This window comes from Hyla sarda, chromosome 2 (genome assembly GCF_029499605.1).
Source record: "Hyla sarda isolate aHylSar1 chromosome 2, aHylSar1.hap1, whole genome shotgun sequence".
NCBI lineage: Eukaryota > Metazoa > Chordata > Amphibia > Anura > Hylidae > Hyla > Hyla sarda.
In genome coordinates, this window is record NC_079190.1 from 504,521,385 (window position 1) to 504,538,208 (window position 16,824).

The 16,824-nt window shown below is 46.2% G+C and overlaps 1 protein-coding gene across 3 annotated transcripts in view; it reads left to right on the forward strand.

Moving 5' to 3' along the window:
- The window catches only part of STYXL2 (serine/threonine/tyrosine interacting like 2), a 107,971-nt gene that overhangs the window by 64,536 nt on the left and 26,611 nt on the right, over positions 1–16,824 (forward strand). For all 3 annotated transcript variants that reach the window (XM_056559888.1, XM_056559885.1, XM_056559887.1), the window contains one exon: positions 7,671–7,902. In XM_056559888.1, the coding sequence (XP_056415863.1) occupies positions 7,671–7,902 (232 nt within the window). The remainder of the gene's footprint in view (positions 1–7,670; positions 7,903–16,824) is intronic.

Here is a 16,824-nt window from a genome sequence, read left to right on the forward strand (position 1 = left end):
CGAGAGAGAGCATCGGCCCTAATGTTCTTATCGGCAGGGCGAAAGTGAATTTCAAAATTAAACCGGGCAAAGAACAGAGACCACCTGGCCTGGCGAGGGTTCAGCCGTTGGGCAGACTGGAGATAGGAGAGATTCTTGTGATCGGTGTAAATAATAACTGGAAATTTTGATCCCTCCAGCAGATGCCTCCATTCCTCAAGTGCTAATTTAATGGCCAGTAGCTCTCGATCCCCGATGGAGTAGTTCCTCTCCGCCGGAGAGAAGGTCCTAGAAAAAAACCACAAGTAACAGCATGCCCAGAAGAATTTTTTTGTAGAAGAACCGCTCCAGCTCCTACTGAGGAGGCATCAACCTCCAATAGGAAGGGATTAGATGGGTCAGGTCTGGAGAGCACGGGAGCAGAAGAAAAGGCAGACTTGAGCCGTTTAAAGGCGTCTTCCGCTTGAGGAGGCCATGACTTAGGATTGGCATTCTTCTTGGTTAAAGCCACGATAGGAGCCACAATGGTGGAAAAATGTGGAATAAATTGTCTGTAATAATTGGCGAACCCCAAAAAACGTTGGATAGCACGGAGTCCGGAGGGGCGTGGCCAATCTAAGACGGCAGAGAGTTTGTTTGGGTCCATTTGTAGTCCCTGGCCAGAGACCAAGTATCCTAGGAAAGGAAGAGATTGACATTCAAACAGACATTTCTCCATTTTGGCATAAAGTTGATTGTCACGAAGTCTCTGAAGAACCATGCGGACATGCTAGCGGTGTTCTTCTAGGTTGGCAGAAAAAATCAGAATATCGTCCAGATACACAACAACACAGGAATATAAGAGATCACGAAAAATTTCATTAACAAAGTCTTGGAAGACGGCAGGGGGGTTGCACAGGCCAAAGGGCATGACCAGATACTCAAAGTGTCCATCTCTAGTGTTAAATGCCGTTTTCCATTCGTCCCCCTCCCTGATGCGGATGAGATTATAAGCACCTCTTAAGTCCAGTTTGGTAAAGATGTGGGCACCTTGGAGGCGATCAAAGAGTTCAGAGATAAGAGGTAGAGGGTAGCGGTTCTTTACCGTGATTTTATTAAGTCCGCGGTAGTCAATGCAAGGACGTAGGGAGCCATCTTTTTTGGACACAAAGAAAAATCCAGCTCCGGCAGGAGAGGAGGATTTGCGGATAAACCCTTTTTTAAATTTTCCTGGATGTACTCGGACATAGCAAGAGTCTCTGGGGCGGACAGAGGATAAATTCTGCCCCGGGGTGGAGTAGTGCCCGGGAGGAGGTCAATAGGACAGTCATAAGGCCTGTGAGGAGGTAGAGTCTCAGCTTGTTTCTTGCAAAATACGTCAGCATAGTCCATATAGGCCTTAGGGAGACCGGTTACAGGGGGAACCACAGGGTCACGGCAGGGAGTACTGGGAACCGGTTTAAGGCAGTCCTTGAAACAAGAGGTACCCCAGCTCTTGATCTCCCCTGTGGACCAATCCAGGGTTGGGGAATGGCGTTGAAGCCACGGTAGTCCAAGGAGAATTTCGGAAGTGCAATTGGGGAGGACCAAAAACTCAATTTTTTCATGATGAGGTCCGATGCACATTAGGAGGGGCTCCGTGCGGTAACGTAAGGTACAGTCCAATCTTTCATTGTTAACACAATTGATGTAGAGGGGTCTGGCGAGACTGGTTACCGGGATGTTGAACCTGTTGATGAGAGAGGCCAAAATAAAGTTTCCTGCAGATCCGGAATCCAAGAAGGCCATAGTAGAGAAGGAGAAGGTAGATGCAGATATCCGCACAGGCACAGTAAGACGTGGAGAAGCAGAGTTGACATCAAGGACTGTCTCACCTTTGTGCGGAGTCAGCGTGCGTCTTTCCAGGCGGGGAGGACGGATAGGACAATCCTTCAGGAAGTGTTTGGTACCGGCACAGTACAGGCAGAGATTCTCCATGCGGCGTCGTGTCCTCTCTTGAGGTGTCAGGCGAGACCGGTCAACTTGCATAGCCTCCACGGCGGGAGGCACAGGAACGGATTGCAGAGGACCAGAGGAGAGAGGAGCCGGGGAGAAAAAACGCCTCGTGCGAACAAAGTCCATATCCTGGCGGAGCTCCTGACGCCTTTCGGAAAAACGCATGTCAATGCGAGTGGCAAGATGAATGAGTTCATGTAGATTAGCAGGAATTTCTCGTGCGGCCAGAACATCTTTAATGTTGCTGGATAGGCCTTTTTTAAAGGTCGCGCAGAAGGCCTCATTATTCCAGGATAGTTCAGAAGCAAGAGTACGGAATTGTATGGCGTACTCGCCAACGGAAGAATTACCCTGGACCAGGTTCAGCAGGGCAGTCTCAGCAGAAGAGGCTCGGGCAGGTTCCTCAAAGACACTACGAATTTCCGAGAAGAAGGAGTGTACAGAGGCAGTGACGGGGTCATTGCGGTCCCAGAGCGGTGTGGCCCATGACAGAGCTTTTCCAGACAGAAGGCTGACTACGAAAGCCACCTTAGACCTTTCAGTAGGAAACTGGTCCGACATCATCTCCAAGTGCAGGGAACATTGTGAAAGAAAGCCACGGCAAAACTTAGAGTCCCCATCAAATTTATCCGGCAAGGATAGTCGTAGGCCTGAAGCGGCCACTCGCTGCGGAGGTGGTGCAGGAGCTGGCGGAGGAGATGATTGCTGAAGCTGTGGTAGTAGCTGCTGTAGCATCACGGTCAGTTGAGACAGCTGGTGGCCTTGTTGCGCTATCTGTTGTGACTGCTGGGCGACCACCGTGGTGAGGTCGGCGACAACTGGCAGAGGTACTTCAGCGGGATCCATGGCCGGATCTACTGTCACGATGCCGGCTGGCAGGAGGTGGATCCTCTGTGCCAGAGAGGGATTGGCGTGGACCGTGCTAGTGGACCGGTTCTAAGTTACTACTGGTGTTCACCAGAGCCCGCCGCAAAGCGGGATGGTCTTGCTGCGGCGGTAGTAACCAGGTCGTATCCACTAGCAACGGCTCAACCTCTCTGACTGCTGAAGATAGGCGCGGTACAAGGGAGTAGACAAAAGCAAGGTCGGACGTAGCAGAAGGTCGGGGCAGGCAGCAAGGATCGTAGTCAGGGGCAACGGCAGGAGGTCTGGAACACAGGCTAGGAACACACAAGGGAACGCTTTCACTAGGCACAAGGGCAACAAGATCCGGCGAGGGAGTGCAGGGGAAGTGAGGTATACATAGGGAGTGCACAGGTGAAGACACTAATTGGAACCACTGCGCCAATCAGTGGCGCAGTGGCCCTTTAAATCGCAGAGACCCGGCGCGCGCGCCCTAGGGAGCGGGGCCGCGCGCGCCGGGACAGGACCGAGGGAGAGCGAGTCAGGTACGGAAGCCGGGGTGCGCATCGCGAGCGGGCGCCACCCGCATCGCGAATCGCATCCCGGCTGGAGGCGGTATCGCAGCGCACCCGGTCAGTGGATCTGACCGGGGCGCTGCCGTAGCGAGGATGTTGCGAGCGCTCCGGGGAGGAGCGGGGACCCGGAGCGCTCGGCGTAACACTTGTTGGCTGTTTTTAGTTAGCAGTAGTATCTTGTCGACTGTTTTCTGTTAGCAATAGTATCTTGTTGGCTGTTTTCAGTTAGCAGTAGTATCTTGTCGACTGTTTTCTGTTAGCATTAGTATCTTGTTGACTGTTTTCTGTTAGCAATAGTATCTTGTTGGCTGTTTTCAGTTAGCAATAGTATCTTGTTGGCTTTTTTCAGTTAGCAATAGTATCTTGTTGGCTGTTTTTAGTTAGCAATAGTATCTTGTTGGCTTTTTTCAGTTAGCAATAGTATCTTGTTGGCTTTTTTCAGTTAGCAATAGTATCTTGTTGGCTCTTTCCAGTTAGCAATAGTATCTTGTTGGCTGTTTCCAGTTAGCAATAGTATCTTGTTGCCTGTTTTCAGTTAGCAATAGTATCTTGTTGACTGTTTTCAGTTAGCAATAGTATCTTGTTGGCTCTTTCCAGTTAGCAATAGTATCTTGTTGGCTGTTTTCAGTTAGCAATAGTATCTTGTTGGCTGTTTCCAGTTAGCAATAGTATCTTGTTGACTGTTTCCAGTTAGCAATAGTATCTTGTTGACTGTTTTCTGTTAGCAATAGTATCTTGTTGGCTGTTTTCAGTTAGCAGTAGTATCTTGTCGACTGTTTTCTGTTAGCAGTAGTATCTTGTTGACTGTTTTCTGTTAGCAATAGTATCTTGTTGGCTGTTTTCAGTTAGCAATAGTATCTTGTTGGCTTTTTTCAGTTAGCAATAGTATCTTGTTGGCTGTTTTTAGTTAGCAATAGTATCTTGTTGGCTTTTTTCAGTTAGCAATAGTATCTTGTTGGCTTTTTTCAGTTAGCAATAGTATCTTGTTGGCTCTTTCCAGTTAGCAATAGTATCTTGTTGGCTGTTTCCAGTTAGCAATAGTATCTTGTTGCCTGTTTTCAGTTAGCAATAGTATCTTGTTGACTGTTTTCAGTTAGCAATAGTATCTTGTTGGCTCTTTCCAGTTAGCAATAGTATCTTGTTGGCTGTTTTCAGTTAGCAATAGTATCTTGTTGGCTGTTTTCAGTTAGCAATAGTATCTTGTTGACTGTTTCCAGTTAGCAATAGTATCTTGTTGACTGTTTTCTGTTAGCAATAGTATCTTGTTGACTGTTTCCAGTTAGAAATAGTATCTTGTTGGCTTTTTTCAGTTAGCAATAGTATCTTGTTGGCTGTTTTCAGTTAGCAATAGTATCTTGTTGACTGTTTCCAGTTAGCAATAGTATCTTGTTGACTGTTTCCAGTTAGCAATAGTATCTTGTTGGCTGTTTCCAGTTAGCAATAGTATCTTGTTGACTGTTTCCAGTTAGCAATAGTATCTTGTTGGCTGTTTTCAGTTAGCAATAGTATCTTGTTGACTGTTTCCAGTTAGCAATAGTATCTTGTTGGCTGTTTTCAGTTAGCAATAGTATCTTGTTGGATGTTTTTAGTTAGCAATAGTATCTTGTTGGCTGTTTTCTATTAGCAATAGTATCTTGTTGGCTGTTTTCAGTTTCTAAGTAGCAGTTGTAGACTTTTTTCTGCACTGCACAGAATGAGAAGACATTGAGAAATAAGTGATACCAGCAACAAGTAATAAATGAATATAAATATTCTAGTTATTGCTGACTACATAGAAAACGTGCGGCAGAGGCGGGGTTTCACTTTTCACATTCTTCTAAAACTACCATTACGATTTTTCATGTGTTTCATTTTCTAGTCATTTTTATGATTCTATTCTCCATCTAAATGGTGTTTTTTGGGCCATTTTCCAGGAAACAATATTTAATCTGCTCATTAGTTGTCTGATTTTTTTGCAGTTGTCTCTGCCATAAAAAATTTTTTACTGAGATCATTTCTATATTGGGGATCATAGCATTAGAGACAATTTCCAGATCAGTTCCAAAATCATGACATGAACTTTTGAGAACAAGTGCAGGACAAACTAAGAGAAAGGCTCAGGACAGGCTAAGTGACAGACTGAGGACAGACACAAGACAGACTAAGGGACAGGCTGAGGACAGGTCCAGGACAATCTTAGGACAGGTTCAACACAAGCCCAGGATAGGCTCAGTATAAGCCCAGGACAGTCTTAGGAAAGGCTCAGCACAAGCCTGGGACAAGTATAGATATAGGATAGTGGATAGGCTTAGCACAAGCACAGGACAGACTTAGGACAGGCTCAGCACAAGCCCAGGACAGGCTTAGGACAGACCCAGGACAGGCTCAGCACAAGCCCAGGACAGGCTTAGGACAGGCCCAGGACAGGCTCAGTACAAGCCCAGGACAGGCTTAGGACAGGACCAGGACATGCTCTGCACAAGCCCAGGACAGGCTTAGGACAGGCCCAGGACAGGCCCAGCACAAGGCCAGGACAGGCATTGGATAAGCTTAGCACAAGCCCAGGACAGGTTTAGGACAGGCCCAGGACAAGCTCAGCTCGAGACCAGGACAGGCATTGGATAGGCTCAGCACAAGCCCAGGACAGGCTCAGCACAAGGCCAGGACAGACATTGGATAGGCTCAGCACAAGCCCAGGACAGGCATTGGATAGGCTTAGCAAAAGCACATGACAGGTTTAGGACAGCCCCAGGACAAGCTCAGCTCAAGACCAGGACAGGCATTGGATAGGCTCAGCACAAGCCCAGGACAAGCTCAGCTCAATGCCAGGACAGGCATTGGATAGGCTCAGCAAAAGCCCAGGACATGCTTAGGACGGGCCCAGCACAAGGCCAGGACAGGCATTGGATAGGCTCAGCACAAGGCCAGGACAGACATTGGATAGGCTCAGCAAAAGCCCAGGACATGCTTAGGACGGGCCCAGCACAAGGCCAGGACAGGCATTGGATAGGCTCAGCACAAGGCCAGGACAGACATTGGATAGGCTCAGCACAAGCCCAGGACAGGCATTGGATAGGCTTAGCACAAGCACATGACAGATTTAGGACAGCCCCAGGACAAGCTCAGCTCAAGGCCAGGACAGGCATTGGATAGGCTCAGCAAAAGCCCAGGACAGGCTTAGGACAGGCCCAGCACAAGGCCAGGACAGGCATTGGATAGGCTCAGCACAAGCCCAGGACAGGCTCAGCACAAGGCCAGGACAGGCTTAGGACAGGCTCATCACAGGCCCAGGATGGGCCGAGGACAGTTTAAGAACAGGCTCTGGACAGGCTCTCAAATCTGTTGTTAGTGGTAGCACTGTATGTGTATATATATATATATATATATATATATATATATATATATCTATGGACAGTTTTTTAACTAGTAGTGTTTATAGAGACAGTCCCTGGCTGGCATTGTTAATAGGTTTAGTGGGTACTCTCTGGCATGGGTTATAGGGCATTTCTTTACTTTTAATGGAATTCTCTGGCATTGCTAATTGGAGTGGTTCTATTGTCTTTATGGGAGCATAACCAGTATAATTAAGGGGGGGGGGGGGTCTTATATACCAAAAATTCTCTGTGGTGTCCTTTATATGCTACATCTAAAATCTCCCCAGCAAACATGGATAAAACCTTCTGAACCGGTTCTTATCTGATGAGATCTTCCTCAGGTCGCCCTCACACTGCTTCCCTGATGTTATTAAAGGGGTACTCCACTGGCTAGCGTCTGGAAGTAAATGTTCCGAACGCTGTTTTCACGCTGCAGGAGTCGGTCACGCCCCTCGTGACATAATGGCCACGCCCCCTCAATGCAAGTCTATGGGAGGGGACGTGACGGCCATCACGCCCCCTCCCATAGACTTGCACTGAGGGGGCGGATCTGTGATATCACGAGGGGCGTGGCCGACCCCCGCAGCGTGAAAACAGCGTTCGGAACATTTACTTCTGAATGCTGGCCAGTGGAATACCCCATTAAGGTGGAAGAGAACTAGATCCCTGGACCGCACCTCATAAATGCTTTGGGTGTTGCTGAGGGGTATGATTACTTACGCCAAATTTCAGAAGGGAGTCAGTGGGGCCTTATTAGATTGCCTATAACTTGAGCGGGACATGTTATACACCTTATATTTTGGAATCTGTCATCACTTTCATGTTGTCTGAACCAGGAGTCATTGGGGTGGTACCTGGAGGCTTCTCCCCGACCCATCGGCCTTGACGGATAAATCTGATCCCTTGCGATACCTGATATATTGACCATCAGTTATCTCTATTGTAGAACTGAAGACCAAGGAGGTGAAGGTGGAGCCGATGAGCCCGGGCCTCCTGGAGTCCGCCGAGCAGCTCCTGGTGGAGGACCTCTACAACCGGGTCAAGGAGAAGATAGATGACCGCAGCTTGTTCAACACCCCGTGTGTCCTGGATCTGCAGAGGGAACTCCTCAAGGACCACATGGAATCTCCACTCAACGAAGTCGATGAAGTCTGGCCCAATGTCTTCATCGCTGAGAAGTGAGTCTAATATACAGGGGGAAATGAAAATGTTAGATAGATATGAGATAGATAGATAGATAGATAGATAGATATGAGATAGATAGATATGAGATAGATAGATAGATATGAGATAGATAGATATGAGATAGATAGATATGAGATAGATAGATATGAGATAGATAGATATGAGATAGATGGATATGAGATAGATGGATATGAGATAGATAGATATGAGATAGATAGATATGAGATAGATAGATAGATATGAGATAGATAGATAGATATGAGATTGATGGATATGAGATAGATGGATATGAGATAGATAGATAGATATGAGAGATAGATGTGAGATAGATAGATAGATGTGAGATAGATAGATGGATATGAGATAGATAGATGTGAGATAAATAGATAGATATGAGATAGATGAGATAGATAGATAGATATGAGATAGATAGATATGAGATAGATAGATGGATATGAGATAGATAGATGAGATAGATAGATAGATATGAGATAGATAGATATGAGATAGATATGAGATAGATAGATATGAGATAGATAGATAGATAGATAGATAGATAGATAGATAGATAGATATGAGATAGATAGATATGAGATAGATAGATGGATATGAGATAGATAGATATGAGATAGATAGATAGATATGAGATAGATGGATATGAGATAGATAGATATGAGATAGATAGATGGATATGAGATAGATAGATATGAGATAGATAGATAGATATGAGATAGATAGATGGATATGAGATAGATAGATATGAGATAGATAGTGTTGCTCGCGAATACCGCATATGGTTTGTTTTAATTTATTTTTTTCACAGTACACATCACAGTGATCATCCCTCTCTGCTTCCAGCTTGTGTGAGACTGGCGTGCGAATTTTCGCATATGTGAAAATTTGCATATGCTAATTTTTGCATATGGCAATTTTCACTTATGCTAATTTTTGTATATGCTAATTTTCGCATATGCTAATTTTCGCATCCGTGAATTTTCACATACGCGAATTTTCGCATATGCGAAAAAAAAACGTGAATATTATGAATATGCAAATTTAGCAAATATATGACGAATATTCCACCATATATTCGCGAAATATCGCAAATTCGAATTTGGCCTATGCCGCTCAACACTAGAAATAGATACGAGATAGATAGATAGATATGAGATAGATAGATATGAGATAGATAGATATGAGATAGATAGATAGATATGAGATAGATAGATAGATATGAGATAGATAGATATGAGATAGATAGATATATATGAGATAGATAGATAAATAGATAGATATGAGATAGATGGATATGATATAGATAGATATGAGATAGATAGATAGATATGAGATAGATATGAGATAGATAGATATGAGATAGATAGATAGATAGATATGAGATAGATATGAGATAGATAGATAGATAGATATGAGATAGATAGATAGATAGATATGAGATAGATAGATAGATAGATAGATATGAGATAGATAGATAGATAGATAGATATGAGATAGATAGATAGATATGAGATAGATAGATAGATAGATATGAGATAGATAGATAGATATAAGATAGATAGATAGATAGATATGAGATAGATAGATAGATATATATGAGATAGATAGATAGATATGAGATAGATAGATAGATAGATATGAGATAGATAGATAGATATGAGATAGATAGATAGATAGATGTGAGATAGATAAGTAGATAGATAGATAGATATGAGATAGATAGATGTGAGATAGATAGATATGAGATAGATAGATATGAGATAGATAGATATGAGATAGATAGATAGATATGAGATAGATAGATGTGAGATAGATAGATAGATAGATAGATAAAAACCTCACTGAAGAGCAGCACAACCTAAACTGAGGCTATATGTAAAAGGTGCACGCTGTGTCGGAGCCTTGGCAATGGGATCCCAGCATAGATATATCCAAATAGGCAGCAGCACACACAAGGTAGGTGAAAAAACATGGCAAAATTTATTGCATCATTCCAGTGTAGAGAACAACGTTTCTGTGGCCTCTCGCCGCCATTTTCAAGCCCAAATAAGTGACCCTCCATGTGGGTTATATACACACACAATATTAGATAATTACATACATCAGTGGATAAAGAATATATAATCATTATCAGTGTTCATAGAGGGCAAATGTCCCATATCCCAATCTGCACATGGCGCATGCGCATCAGTATTATGAGCAATAACGGCCATCTTAACTAAGGTACATCCTCCCATAGTGTGTGTACGTATCATTATGTATTAGGTAATCCCGTGTCCCGTTTGCTTGGGGAATCAGCAGATAGAGCTGGCATGGCTCATACCCAGAGACCATAATTGAGCTATGGGTGTATGCATGCTATTGTCACCCGCGGATACGGATGCCATTGCACGCATAAAGTATAGGACAGACTGGCTCCGGCTTGTTAGGCATTTGCCGCTGTCCGAACCTCACCCTGCGCCCTAGATCAAATACGATATTCTGCAACCCCCAGGACAATTCAGATACCCAATGTCTCTCAGTATTTGGATCATTACACACACTATGCAATTAGCATATGCTATGAAAAGGCTAGGGGAACTTACCGTATTTTTCGTCCTATAGGACGCACCGGCGTATAAGACGCACCCAATTTTTAGGGGCAAAATCTAAAAAAATAAAGATTTTGAACCCAATAGTGGTCTTCAACCTGCAGACCTCCAGATGTTGCAAAACTACAACTCCCAGCATGCCCGGACAGCCGTTGGCTGTCCGGGCATGCTGGGAGTTGTAGTTTTGCAACATCTGGAGGTCCGCAGATTGAAGACCACTGCATAGGAGGTAATACTCACGTGTCCCCGCCGCTCCGGACCCGTCACCGCTGCCCTGGATGTCGCTCCATCGCTGTCGCACGTACGCGACGATGTGATGACGAGGAAGGAGAGCGCCGGCATACAGGGGATCCCTGAACGGAGAAGACACCGAGGAGACAGGTAAGGTCCCTCGCGGTGTCCTGTAAGCACTAACCCGGCTATTCAGTTGGGCTGTTCGGGACCGCCGCGGTGAAATCGACTGAACAGCCGGGTTAGTGTCACTTTCCCTTCAGACGCGGCGGTCAGCTTTGATCGCCGCGTCTGAAGGGTTAATACAGGGCATCACCGCAATCGGTGATGTCCTGTATTAGCCGCGGGTCCCGGCCGTTGATGGCCGCAGGGACCGCCGCGATAGGGGTGTATTCACCGTATAAGACGCACCAACTTTTTCCCCCCAGTTTTGGGGAAGAAAAAGTGCGTCTTATACGGCGAAAAATACGGTAGATGGTCGTAATGTCAAACGTTTATTTTATGTTGTAAATGGCTCATAACATCAACTGAAAATAATATATTGTGTAGTCCGTAGCAACATGTCCACACTTCTGCTGGCATTCACATAAATGGAAAATTCCAAAATCTGAAAGAGAGAAAGAGAAAGAAAACAAAATTAGTAGGGTCAAAATACAAAATATACAGTAAAGAGCAAATCAGAATCCAGGACTACATACAAGAGCTAAGATCTAATCATTTTTGTAGTAAATTTAAACTCTGCATTTAGGCCGTGCGGCCTCATCGTGTTGAATCTGAAAATCCACATGAGTTCACATTTTTTTTAAAAGAGTAACTCGGTCTCCTCCTCTTTTGGGGGGAGGGACATGATCCAGGATCATGAATTTTAATTCATGTTCCTGATGATTAGTTTCGACAAAATGTTTCGACACTGGGAGATCCAGTCTCCTCTTCCGTATCGTGTATCTATGTTGGTCTTGATTTAAAGACTCGTCTCACCAACATAGAGCAATGCACATGGACACCAAAGTAAATAGACCACAAAGTCCGAATTACACAGTTTAAATAGAATTTATTCCCGTTTTGTTTGTGGATGAATGAACTTAGTTCCTTTTTCCATGTATCTGCAGTTAACACAACTGAGGCAAAGGAAACTGCCTCTACTTTTGACAGTCAAATATTTTTTGCTGTCCCTTAGTTTTGGTACAAATATCCGTTTTTACAATTTTGTCTTTTATATTTGGGGCCCTGCGGAAAGACATTAGAGGGAATTCTCTAAACTCTTTTACCTGTGGATGACCATCTCTAACTAGATGCCAATGCTTGCGAATTATAGATGAAATTTCGTGTGAACTGTCGCTGTAAGTAGAAATAAAAGGAATTCTACTCATGGTTTTGCCTGTAGAGTCTGTAACTGATCTAGTTGGTACAGTGCCCTTCTTCTTTTGTTCTCTTAGATCTAGAACTTTTGTTTTTTGTTGTTCAATCAGTCTCCTAGGATAATGTCTCTCAAGGAAGTCATTGGTCATTTTAGAGAGTGCTTTCTCTAATTTTGTATCATCGTCAGTGATCCGTTCCGCACGGAGCATCTGGCTCAGGGGTAAAGATCTTACCATCGATCTTGGATGTCCACTGTCAAACCTCAATAATGTGTTGCTGTCGGTGGGTTTATGATACAGGTCCGTGGTCAACTTATCCTCCTTCTTACTTACTGTTACATCCAAAAAGTCGACTGATGTTAAAGAATGATTTAAAGTAAATTTGAGATCCATATGTATGGTATTGAGGAACTCATGGAACTCTATTAGTTGTTCCAAAGTTCCCGTCCACAGCAGAAAAATGTCGTCAATATATTGCCACCACTTCAGCACATGGCTGAAGTGGGGCGACAAATAAATGTATTCCTCTTCCACGTGGGCCACATATATGTTGGCGTATGTGGGCGCCACGTTACTGCCCATAGCAGTTCCTTGCCTTTGCATGTAGTAGATGTTGTTAAACAGAAAGTAATTACACTCTAGTACAACCCTAAGTAGAGACACAATGAAGTCTATTTTATGTGTAGGGAAATCAGAAAGAATCAAAACATTCTCCACAGCATGTATACCTGCCTCATGACTAATGGAAGTATATAGACTTGCCATGTCTTGGGTGGCTTGGATGGTCTGATCAGTGACAGTCACACCTCGAATTTTCTCTAAGAAATCCATTGTATCACGGATGTATGATTGCGTATTGACAGCGTATGGACGAAGAAGTTTATCAAGAAAAATCGAACTGTGCGTTCGGTATTTGAATTGTCCTGGGGGTTGCAGAATATCGTATTTGATCTAGGGCGCAGGGTGAGGTTCGGACAGCGGCAAATGCCTAACAAGCCGGAGACAGTCTGTCCTATACTTTATGCGTGCAATGGCATCCGTATCCGCGGGTGACAATAGCATGCATACACCCATAGCTCAATTATGGTCTCTGGGTATGAGCCATGCCAGCTCTATCTGCTGATTCCCCAAGCAAACGGGACACGGGATTACCTAATACATAATGATACGTACACACACTATGGGATGATGTACCTTAGTTAAGATGGCCGTTATTGCTCATAATACTTGTCACGTGCTTCTGTCTACAGCGCTCCGGTCAGCATTGCTGACCGCGAGCGCTGCTCCCTGGTCCCCGGAGGGGACGCGATCCGAGGCACAGCTCGTGCCCGCCCTCAGATCGCGCCCCATGTCACTCACCTCTCGCCCCTGTGTGCTTCCTCCCGGCACGCGCGGCCCCGCTCCCTAGGGCGCGCGCGCGCGCCGGCTTGCTAAAATTTAAAGGGCCAGTGCACCACTAATTGGTGCCTGGCCCAATCACTCCCTAACACATAAAAACCCACTTCCCCTTCCTCTCCTTGCCGGATCTTGTTGCCTTGTGCCCTGAGAAAGCGTTATAGTGTGTTCCAAGCCTGTTTACCCAGACCTTCTGCTGTTGCCCCTGACTACGAACCTCGCTGTCTGCCCTGACCTTCTGCTACGTCTGACCTCGCCTCTGTCTAGTCCTTGTGTACCGCGCCAGTCTCAGCTGCCAGAGAGGTCGAGTCGCTACTGGGGGACACGACCTGGTAGTTACTGCCGCAGCAAGTCCATCCTGCTTTGCGGCGGGCTCTGGTGAACACCAGTAACTGCTTAGAACCGATTCCCCAGTACGGCCCGCGTCATCGCCTCTCTGGCACAGAGGATCCACCTCCAGTGTCTTCACCAGCCGCTAGTCCGGACCCTGACAGTAGATCCGGCCATGGATCCTGCTGAGGTACCACTGCCAAGCCTCGCTGATCTCACCTCCGTGGTTGCCCAGCAGTCCCAGCAGATTACTCAACAAGGACAACAGCTGTCGCAGTTGACCGCTATGATGCAACAGCTTCTGCCTCCACAGCCTCAACCGCCAGCTCCAGCATCTCCTCCTCTCCGAGCCGCTGCTACTTCTGCTAGAGTCCGCCTGTCTCTCCCAGATAAGTTTGACGGGGACTCTGAAAAATGCCGGGGATTCCTGTCCCAATGTTCCCTGCACTTAGAGATGTTGTCGAACCAATTCCCCACAGAACGGTCTAAGGTGGCGTTCGTCGTCAGTTTGCTTTCTGGGAAGGCCTTGGCCACGCCGCTCTGGGACCGCAACGATCCTGCCACTGCCTCCGTCCAGTCCTTCTTTTCTGAAGTCCGCAGTGTCTTTGAGGAACCTGCCCGTGCCTCATCCGCGGAAACTGCCTTGCTGAACCTTGTCCAAGGAGACTCTACTGTGGGCGAATACGCCATACAATTCCGTACCTTGGCCTCTAAGTTGGCCTGGAACAATGAGGCTCTCTGCACGACCTTTAAAAAAGGTTTATCTAGCCATATTAAGGATTGTCTGGCCGCACGAGAGATACCCTCCTCCCTGACTGAACTCATCCACCTGGCTACCCGCATTGATATGCGCTACATTGAAAGACGTCAGGAGCTCCACCAGGAGAAAGATCTCGTTCGCCTGGCTCCTCTCTTCCAGCATCCTTTGCAGTCAGTTACTGTGCCTCCTGCTGAGGAGGCCATGCAAGTGGACCGGTCTCGCCTGACCCAGCAAGAGAGGACTTGCCAGAGGAACGAGAACTTATGTCTATACTGTGCGAGCTCTGAACATTTCCTAAAGGATTGTCCTCTTCGTCCTCAGTGTCAGGGAAATGCTCGCACCTAGTGATCGTGGGAGAGGCGTCACTGGGTGTAAATTCCTCCTCTCCACGCCTGACTATTCCAGTGCGGATTTCTCCAGCTGATAAAGCTTCCTTCTCTGCGGAGGCATTCTTGGACTCTGGTTCAGCAGGAAACTTCATTAAAGCCTCCTTCATCAACCGGTTTAACATCCCTGTTATCCGTCTCGTCAAGCCTTTCTACATTTCCTCAGTTAACGGAGAACACCTGAATTCTACCGTGCGTTACCGCACTGCCCCAGTACGCATGACCGTGGGGGTTCTCCATCAAGAAATGATTGAGTTCTTTGTCCTGCCTAACTGCACCTCTGACATCCTTCTTGGCTTACCCTGGCTCCAGCGGCATTCTCCTACCCTCGACTGGACCACTGGGGACATTAAATCCTGGGGCTCTTCCTGCCATACACGCTGCCTTAAGTCGCTACCCACCAGCCAAGTCTCCATTGCTTCTCCATTGCTCGGCCTTCCAAAGGCCTATCAAGACTTTTCTGACGTCTTTTGCAAGAAACAGGCAGAGGTCTTACCACCACATAGGCCCTACGACTGCCCTATTGACTTTCTCCCTGGAACCACACCGCCCCGTGGCAGGATTTACCCTCTCTCTGCTCCAGAAACTGAGGCCATGACGGAGTATATTCAGGAGAATCTAAAAAAAGGTTTCATCAGGAAGTTTTCTTCTCCTGCTGGAGCAGGATTCTTCTTTGTTGCCAAGAAGGATGGGTCTCTACGCCCTTGTATTGACTACTGCGGCCTCAATAAGATCACTATAAAGAACCGCTACCCCCTGCCTCTCATCTCGGAACTCTTTGACCGGCTGCGCGGAGCAAAGATTTTTACTAAGCTTGACCTCAGGGGCGCGTATAATCTCATCAGAAATCGTGAAGGAGATGAGTGGAAAACCGCTTTTAACACCCGAGATGGTCACTTCGAATACCTGGTCATGCCATTCGGTCTTTGCAACGCCCCTGCAGTCTTTCAAGACTTTGTCAATGAAATCTTCCAGGACTTGTTATATACTTGCGTGGTGGTCTCGATGACATTCTAATCTTCTCCTTCATGTTTGTCAAGTGCTCCAGCGCCTCCGTGTTAACCATCTCTACGCCAAGATTGAAAAATGCCTCTTTGAACGTACCTGTCTTCCTTTCCTGGGATATCTGGTCTCAGGACAAGGTCTTCTAATGGACCCCGACAAGCTCTCCACGGTCTTGGATTCGCCACGCCCCTCCGGACTTCGCTCTATCCAGTGCTTCCTCGGATTCGCTAATTGCTACCGTCAGTTTATCCCCCACTTCTCCACTATCGTGGCTCCCATTGTGGCTCTGACCAAGAAAGATGCAAATCCGAGATCCTGGCCTCCCCAAGCGGAAGAAGCTTTTACTCGCCTTAAGGCCGCCTTCGCCTCCGCACCAGTCTTGACTAGGCCTGATCCTCTGAAACCATTCTTCCTTGAGGTAGACACCTCTTCAGTAGGAGCCGGGGCGGTTCTTCTTCAAAAAAACGCTAAAGGAAAAAATGTCACTTGCGTTTTTTTCTCTAAAACATTTTCTCCACCTGAAATAAATTACGCTATTGGTGACCGAGAATTGCTGGCCATTAAAATGGCACTTGAGGAGTGGAGGCATCTCCTGGAAGGATCCCTCCACCCGATCACCATCTACACTGACCACAAAAATCTGTCATACCTACAGTCTGCCCAGCGCTTAAATCCTCGCCAGGCCAGGTGGTCGTTGTTTTTCGCCCGCTTCAATTTCCAGATACATTTTTGTCCTGCGGACAAGAATGTCAGGGCGGATACCCTATCACGTTCCACTGATGCCACAGAGGCAGAAACCTCTCCCCAACACATCATTCCCCCTGAGTGTCTGATCTCTGTTGCT